The sequence below is a fragment of the Arachis duranensis genome, chromosome 1 (assembly GCF_000817695.3).
Source record: "Arachis duranensis cultivar V14167 chromosome 1, aradu.V14167.gnm2.J7QH, whole genome shotgun sequence".
In the NCBI taxonomy this organism is placed as follows: Eukaryota; Viridiplantae; Streptophyta; class Magnoliopsida; order Fabales; family Fabaceae; genus Arachis; species Arachis duranensis.
In genome coordinates this window covers 105,652,012-105,660,330 of record NC_029772.3, presented here as the reverse complement: position 1 = coordinate 105,660,330, position 8,319 = coordinate 105,652,012, and the positions used below count along the sequence as shown (strand labels likewise).

At 34.6% G+C, this 8,319-nt stretch overlaps 2 protein-coding genes across 3 annotated transcripts; one reads left to right on the top strand and one right to left on the bottom strand.

Moving 5' to 3' along the window:
* Positions 1-392: 392 nt before the first annotated feature.
* LOC107472214 (ribulose-phosphate 3-epimerase, chloroplastic) lies at positions 393-4,417 on the top strand. The gene is made up of 9 exons (XM_016091760.3): positions 393-751; positions 1,339-1,453; positions 1,693-1,833; positions 1,915-2,028; positions 2,790-2,868; positions 3,344-3,453; positions 3,569-3,625; positions 3,889-3,958; positions 4,061-4,417. Exons 1-9 carry the CDS (start codon positions 648-650, stop codon positions 4,108-4,110), a joined length of 840 nt encoding a protein of 279 aa, XP_015947246.1. The 5' UTR covers positions 393-647; the 3' UTR covers positions 4,111-4,417.
* On the bottom strand, positions 4,386-7,677 carry LOC107472219 (NEP1-interacting protein-like 2). Of its 2 annotated transcripts, none has more exons than XM_052258436.1 (6): positions 7,546-7,677; positions 7,196-7,429; positions 6,443-6,621; positions 6,156-6,239; positions 5,103-5,267; positions 4,386-4,921 (listed from the first exon to the last, which is right to left on the bottom strand). In XM_052258436.1, the coding sequence occupies exons 2-6, from the start codon at positions 7,272-7,274 to the stop codon at positions 4,799-4,801; spliced, it is 630 nt and encodes a 209-aa protein (XP_052114396.1). In that variant the 5' UTR covers positions 7,275-7,429; positions 7,546-7,677; the 3' UTR covers positions 4,386-4,798. The 2 variants fall into 2 exon arrangements, with proteins under 2 accessions (XP_052114396.1, XP_015947250.1); XM_016091764.3 differs by having other exon boundaries at positions 7,196-7,434; positions 7,546-7,661.
* Between the last annotated feature and the right edge of the window lie 642 nt (positions 7,678-8,319).

The window sequence follows — 8,319 nt, the reverse complement described above, 5'->3', positions numbered from 1 at the left end:
TTAAATAATATATATTTATACATAAATATATAATGATAAATTTTAATAAAGAAAAGTAAAAGTAGACAATGAAAATATCAAATAATATGAACAATTGATATATTGAATGCTTAATTTATTAGGTATACGAATGGTTACTCTAATATTAAAATTTAGATAAATAATTAAATATAATGTATTTTTATTTTATTGAACTAATTTTAAAATTCATTGTTCATGTTATTCACAAAAATATTGTCTATCAAGCAAAATTTTTTTAATAATTAATTTTAATGTATAAATAATATTTGTAAAAATATTTATACTTCCAATACATTTCAAGATAAGAATTGGTGTAAAATAAGGTTGGAAAGAAGTCAATTAAAATAAAATAAACGACGGGTAGGCATGAAAAACCTAAAATGCCCCTTGTGTGTATGCTGCTAGTCTCTGTCCTCTCTTCCCTTCGTTTTGAGGTCAGGAACGACGCGATGGTATGTGAGGAGCAGAGCGCCAACCATTTCCGATAAGCAAATCCCCACCAACACACCACGTGTCATCCACACGATTTTCCCACTATATATATTCTTTTATTTTTTGGGGATATTTTTCATACCATACTTCACACACCAGAGACTGAAACATCCCAAGAGGTTCAAACTTCGAAGATGGCTGCTACCTCCTTGTGTTCATCAACCCTCCAATCCCAAATCAATGGAATCAATCTTTCTAAAACCTCTCTTTCCCAACCACCTTCCCTCACTTTCTCTAGGTATATTCCTTCCTTTTTCTTCGCTTTTAAGCAATATAAAGTCACGAGTTTTATTTTATTTTATTATTTTCACTGAATTCTGTGTTCATTGGAAGCAAATCTATTGAAATCTAGAAATTTTTTTTTGAATTTTGCTGTGGAAATCTGAAAGTCTTTATTATGATTGAAATCAGTTCAATTCTGTAACACCTTTAGGGTGTCTATCGTGATACCTTGCTCTGGATGAGAATGTTACCATCATGCAAGTGTTGTCCCATTCTTATGCTGGTTTTTGTTAGATCTTATATGTAATCAACTCTAGGCATTTGAAAGGGGAGCAAGAACTAACAACCTTTTATGCTGTTTTAGAAGTCAGATAATTGATGATTCTGTTAATTTGCAACCTTGCTATTAGATTTGACACTGGCCTATTGCCAATGCATGAGGTTTGATAGTTTTATTCACAATAACAGGATAAAGAAATTGCTACCTTCTGATGAAACTATTTCCCCTAAAGTCAATATATTTATGCAGTGTGTAGTGCTTCTTGAAGGGATAATGTGCTCTGCTTTAATCCTGATTTGTTAATTGCTATCTTGTGAGTTCAGGAGGAGATTTTCAACCATAGTGAAGGCTTCGTCTCGTGTGGACAAGTTTTCAAAGAGTGACATCATTGTTTCTCCGTCAATTCTTTCTGCCAACTTTTCGAAATTGGGAGAGCAGGTTCTATAATACGCGTTATATTCTGTATTCAATATCCAATATTTTGGTTTGGCTACTAAACAAGAAGATTATCAGTCAAAAGACAACAGTTTCTTACAATGTTTAATATATTAATCATAATCCATTTACCAAGTTTGCGAATATTAGTAGCTATGTCTTTTAGTTAGCAAGTCACTCTTACCATGTTTTCTGATTTTCAGCAGTTATGATTCTTGAAGTTTGTTCCTTAACATGTCTAGGTGAAAGCAGTGGAGTTAGCTGGTTGTGATTGGATTCATGTTGATGTAATGGATGGTCGTTTTGTTCCAAACATTACAATTGGACCTCTTGTGGTTGATGCATTACGCCCAGTGACTGATCTTCCTCTGGATGTGCACCTGGTACTCATCTTTATACATATTTTGCATTTAGATGACTTAACGTTGTATGTACTTTTTCTGACTATTGTTAAAGCACTGCAGATGATTGTAGAACCTGAACAGCGGGTGCCAGATTTTATCAAGGCAGGAGCTGACATAGTCAGTATCCACTGTGAGCAATCTTCCACCATTCATTTACATCGGACAGTTAATCAAGTAAGGTTTCCTCTTGATCTGTATACTTCTTAACTAATATTGTTTCAACTGAAAGTTGATACAAAGGGGATTAACTTGATTAGAACTTAACCAATATGATTAACCTGTAGAGATAATGCCATGTCTACTTACATTAGTACATATATTTCTATTCTATTATATGGATGGAAAGAGTTCACAAAAGCCTCAAGGAAATTTGTGAAGGAGGATTAAACCTTAGAATGAGCTCAGCATTTCCTAAAACAAAAGTAGAGTAAATCCTAAAACTCAGCATTTCCTAGAATGTTTTAATATTTCAATGAACACCCAATGGTAAAATTACTTCACATCTCTCTTTTTTATCCATTTCTTTGTTTGTGTGGGTAAGTAATCAACTATTATTTAGGTTATGGTAAAATGCAGTAGAAGCCATTGGTCTCTTTTTGTATATGGCCAGACTTATATGAAGCTATCTACTTATTTCTGATGAGGTATGCTTAGCCTCTTAATATCAATTAAGTATCTAAATTAATTTTCGAGTTAAGCTGCCTTGTTTTTTCTCAGGAGTGTTCCTTTTCCAAAAGCTATATATGCTCTGTAGCATGAAATTTGAGGCCTCACTGTTGAGTTTATGATTTTAAAGAGTATTGGTTTCTTGGTTTCAGGCTATGAACAACATATATGAGATGGGGAAAAATGTTTTTAAGACAGAACTAGAAAGTTTTCCACTCCCCTCTTAGCTTTTCAGTTCAAATATATATGATTACACTCTTTTGATATAGGTGAAAAGCCTGGGAGCTAAAGCTGGAGTTGTCCTAAACCCTGCTACCCCACTAAGTGCAATAGAATATGTTCTCGATGGTGAGCACTTGATTCCCCATGTTTCCCCCCTATATTTTAGCTATATAATAAGAACATTCATAATGATTAGTTCTCAGTTTGCTATATGTGGCTTGTTAAAGCCTAGCCCACTGGCCAATACCAACCTTCATAATAGGCTTGGTATAGAACAAAATGTTGCTGAAGCTTATCAGTAAATTGGAGTTCTAATTGTAGTGAGCATATTATTCTGCTATATGTGTACTGTGTAGTTCTCTTGGCCAAAAGGGTACATTTTGAGCAGTTCTGTAGATATAACAGGAAACTCAGTTTATTTTCTTATTAATTTTAACTACTCATGAAAAATACATGGACATTTTGTTTCCTAATTAAAGGAAGTAACAAAAAGCGAAAAAAAAAACTTCTTTCACAACATATTGAACTTCTGCATTCCATTTTTTAATTTGTTTTGGTAGTTAAAGATAGAAAAATTGATATTTTACTATCGTATTGGCAGTGGTTGATTTGGTCCTAATTATGTCCGTGAACCCTGGCTTTGGTGGCCAGAGTTTTATCGAGAGCCAAGTAAAGAAAATTGCTGATTTGAGAAGATTGTGTGTGGAGAAGGTACATGATGCAATCATTTCATCGTGTGTTTGTGTATTATTTTGTTCTTTCCTTTCAACTTTCTGTGTCTTACATAAACTCTAAATGCATTTTTTCTACCTCTCGTTCTTACCAGGGTGTAAATCCGTGGATTGAAGTGGATGGTGGTGTTGGTCCTGCAAATGCTTACAAGGTGCCTTATAAATAATATCTTCCATCCATCTATAATTTAGACTGATCTGTAACAAGTCTTGTTTATGGTGAATTGGGGAATTATTGCTTATTTCAAGTGTAATTAGTCATGAAAAACGCAACATTTCCATAGTGTATTTTACTATAAAGAAATGAGGGAAGCGCATACTTGTTTATTCATCAAATTCAGATGCTCTACAGGGTATAGAAACCAGAGATCCTTTTGAATTTCAAGATCCAACTGAGTTTAATCTTGCTTGGCAGGTGATTGAAGCTGGAGCTAATGCTCTCGTTGCTGGTTCTGCTGTGTTTGGAGCTAAAGATTATGCTGAAGGTAAACAATTAAATAATAATTTCTGATATATGGTTTGGCTTATGTTGCTATGCTTGGAAAATGTGATTTTTGAATACTTTGCTTGATTGCAATCCCTTGCAGCTATAAGAGGTATCAAAACCAGCAAAAGACCTGAACCAGTTGCTGTGTGAAGTGCTTCCATGGTGTCCTATTCATTTTATGCATCAATGCTGCTAGCTGTTTGCCCTGTATAGATCTCTTCAATTAAGTTTTGCCTTCGGTGGTTGAAGATCAAAATTTACTGCCAGCATAAGAAATAATCAAGTAAAATAGTGGCGGGCATTGTTTGGGAGATAGTTTCATTGTGAAAAATCATTGTATAATAATAATGTTACACACTTGTACTCAGTGATTCAAATTACTGCTTGTATTTGACAGATACATATTCAACACAAGACTTATGGTCTGAGTGAAAAGATGTCGACCTTTATTACCACAGATTGATTTTTCTGAGTTTGTAGTTTTGTACTTTGCAGACAATGTTCATGATTATTTAATGTGGAACTTCTCCACATCCATGTTTAGTCTAGGTTCCAATATTTTCTTATTTACATTAAACTATATATTGAATTGCATTACACAATGATACATACAAACTGAGAGAGGGCAACTGTACAATAGCCCCTTTTCAAATAACAAAAACGGATTTGTATCTTCTCTGAATATGTTCACATGTCTATCATTTGATGGTGTATCATTTTAACCTCGTTTTTTCTAGAGCAATGGAATCAATGATAGAGATGAGCATATAAACAAGGTTATGTTCTATTCAAATTCTCAAAAGATTTAACCCCTAAACGGCCAAGGAGCAAAGTATGACTACACAGTTCGTCTGCAAACAGGACAAGAGTGATTCTTGACTAGCCATCTGTCCACACATGTCAAGTGAAATGTATGACGACAACGTGGTAAGCTTCTTGCAGTTTCTCCTACAACAATGTCCTGTAAATTTCACCTCTCATTGTTAGGGTCACTACGCTACCAACATCATCTAAAGTTCATATGGAGATAATGAAGGACTGTAACATGTACTACTCCAATCAAATGCTTCTTTGTGGCTATACAAGAATTCATGAAGAAAAGGGATCAGGATATTTAAACATTGGCTCAGAAAGAACATCACCTGTAAACATATTGCACAGCAGGTATCCTCTGCTTTCATGTCCTTCAAGATGACATGTTGTGGTAACTTGTTCAATGAATCCTTTGTCATTCCTCTGGATGCTACTACATTATTAACATCGTGAATCTCATCGTAGCCTCTATTACCATGGGCAACCTGTTCAAACTATAGAAAATAACCATACATTAGAAACTAGCTATGCTCATACAGACTACTAATCAATGAAAGTTTGTAAGCAGTAAACATGTGGAAGTAGTATAGCATACAGAATCAACACACAGAATTTTGAAAGTTTATTGTACTCATGCGTAAGTAAATAAAAATATAAAATGATCAATATGAGTTCTACAGAATAATCATGATAAAAAACTACTGGTAGCATGGGAGACCAAGGATTGGTCTTGATGTCCAACAGTTTCATATTTTACTTCTAAAGTCTTAACTTCAATTGGGAATCATATGATTGGCCGAATCAACTATGTTCAACTAATGAAAAATCATCCAATGAGAACAATATTATATTTGGATTGGAATGAACAAACTGAATATCCCAGGAAAAGTTGTTGAATGTGAAATATCTAGTCCAAAGTCTCCTACCACTTCTAAATTGTCTTATGTCAGATAAATGAAAGCAAAATCCTTGTATGGATAATTCGATTAACCAGGGTACCAGACCATGTTTGATTATGCCTCTTACAAATGTTTCCAATTGTCGAAACAAGCTTATCGGATGTCAAATTGTTTTGCTTCTGTCATACTATATGTTGTAACTGTCTGGATAAATAATCAAATATATCTTCACGTTCCATAAATTCAGATCTGCGTTGTTACTTTCTTACAAATTACATGGTGAAACTTTCTCTGTTTTGTTAATTTTGGATTTGTATATGATATGTGACGTGCTATTAGTTCAAAATGTGAAAAACCAATTGAAGGTAGTGCATTCACATTAAAATAGCTAAGAGTCATCGCTTTTAGAAGGCAAATATGAGGAGATGGACACAGATAACAGACAACGGGAAAGGAGGAGGAAACAGAAATAACAAAAATTACCTGCAAATTGTAAGCAGTTAAAATGTCAGGTGAAATTGATTCCTCTATAAGCCTAGCACGAACAAGTTCCTCTATGAAATCTGCCTGCATTTTTTAAGACAATGAATTAAACAAAGCATACTATTAACAAATATCAGATGCTACTTAACAGCCAAGCACAACCAAGTAAAAAGGGCATCTATATTCCATACAAAGACATTTGAAACTAAAAGGTAGCCATGTTTTCCCCCATAGTTTTGCCATATATCACTTCAAACCAAGGAAAATTGAGAGGAATGAGTACCAACCATAGATGACGTGCCCCGTGAGCCAGTTTGCTCCATGCACCAATATGCACGGGAAGCTTCCAAGATTTCCACCGAGAGTATAGCCCCAGCAACAGCGCCCAATGAAGCTCCCCGCAGCAAACCACTGTGAGTTGCCTTAGCAGCTAAAGCACCAGCTATAGCTCCGGTAAGGGCTCCAGCTGCAAGTCAGAAACACAAGACATGACACCAATATAGAAACAAACCTCACACCCAGATGAGAACACTTAAAAAGAGTGGCTACTTGCTATAAGGTAAAAACAGTAAAAACCCCTAGACGCTCAAATTCACAAACTTTACCATACAAAAGCATCTACACCAACAATCGTCAAACTAATCTGAATTCAGAAATTACACTGCCAATCTGCCATCAATTCATTAATTCATAAAATCCCCCAAAACAAATTGACTTTTGCACACAATTTATTCCTTTCCTATTCGAGCTTCCATAAGACAAAAGAGAGGTTGGGGGAAAAATTCTGATTCTTTTCCAAAATCAAAAGCAAATCCTATAAAAATCTCCTAATTTTTGGTCAAACAAAACCCGGAAAAAGGGTTTAACCTTAACCCCCCCCCCCCCTTTTTTCCTCTCTTTTTCTTCTTCTTTCAATTTTATTCAAGCCCCACCATGCAAAAACAAAACTTTTTGGGGCACGTAAACCAGCTTTAATCAATCATTTATCAGCAAATGAAATTAAGAAAAACAACCATGTATACGTTGCTGTTGATCATTACCTACGGCAAAACACAGCGTGAGAGCTCCAGAAATGGCGCATAATAAGAATTTGGAGAGGGAGCAAAACACGAGACCCATGAGTTCGAGCGAGCGTGTGTGAGAATCGCCAAAACTAGAAGCTTTTTATTGATGTTAGGCCATAGCAATAGCAGCGAACCCCTCCACCTTCTTCTTCTTCTTCTATATCTGTGACGGAGGGGGATAAGGAAGGAGCCTTGAGTTTGGGGCAAAGGCTGCGCTGTCAGCAACAACAGATTGAGAAGAAGAGGGTTGGTGGGTCATTTCGGATGACAGAAAAGTTTTCAACTTTGCTGACTCGGTACACAAATTTAGGACACAAACCCCTTACCTTACGTGGGTTTCGAATTGGATAACCTTATTTTCTGTTACAAGCAACACCTCATCTCAGAATAACAAATTCATTTTCCAAAACCAGGCTTTAATCAAAGACAAAAGTAAAAATGGGATGTATTCTGGTTGAGAAAGTCAACCCGTTCATACGAAGATGACCAATTTGATTTAGGGTAAATAATTGAGGAATTATTATTTATTAGATACTCTCAAAAGTCAAAACATCACTTAGAACTCTGTTTAGACTTTAGACCCCCTTAATATTGAGACCTACTATTTTTAAGTTGCTTAGGTTAATTTAAGTGGTGGACTTGATATTAAGTGTCAAATTTAAGTAGCATCTGTTTAGGTGGTGCTATAAAGCTATTCAATAATTAACATTTAATTAGTAGTTATGCATATAAAAGGTTTTATTTTACTTTATTTTTTAGGTGGTGGAGATTGGAGAGATCATAATTTATTAGTTTTTGTTTATTTGACGGTAATTAATTGAATACTGCAGTATATGATATTAGATATATAATTATTTTTATGAAGTTAAGTTTTAAAAAAAATAATTTTATTATATAATATCAAAATTCGTAAGAATTAAATTAATTTAAGTTTTTAAGAATCAAGCTAGACTAAGATACAACAAAACAACAGCGTGTCTGCATTGTCCATATTAATGATAAATTGAAAATGTCGTGTTCTATGTACAAGTAGTCTACAACTATTAATGAGAAGCGTTTAGAAAGAAGATAACAAATTAAGGCGCACACGGTTTTGCTGA

Excerpts from the sequence above, each read along its gene's own strand:
- LOC107472214 (XM_016091760.3), top strand. The coding sequence starts at position 648 with ATGGCTGCTACCTCCTTGTGTTCATCAACCCTCCAATCCCAAATCAAT. Across the intron at positions 1,834-1,914 it reads TTCCTCTGGATGTGCACCTG|ATGATTGTAGAACCTGAACA; the intron begins GTACTCATCTTT and ends AAAGCACTGCAG. Across the intron at positions 3,626-3,888 it reads GTCCTGCAAATGCTTACAAG|GTGATTGAAGCTGGAGCTAA; the intron begins GTGCCTTATAAA and ends CTTGCTTGGCAG.
- LOC107472219 (XM_052258436.1), bottom strand. The coding sequence starts at position 7,274 with ATGGGTCTCGTGTTTTGCTCCCTCTCCAAATTCTTATTATGCGCCATT. Across the intron at positions 6,240-6,442 it reads CACGGGGCACGTCATCTATG|GCAGATTTCATAGAGGAACT; the intron begins GTTGGTACTCAT and ends TAAAAAATGCAG. Across the intron at positions 5,268-6,155 it reads TAACTGCTTACAATTTGCAG|TTTGAACAGGTTGCCCATGG; the intron begins GTAATTTTTGTT and ends TATTTTCTATAG.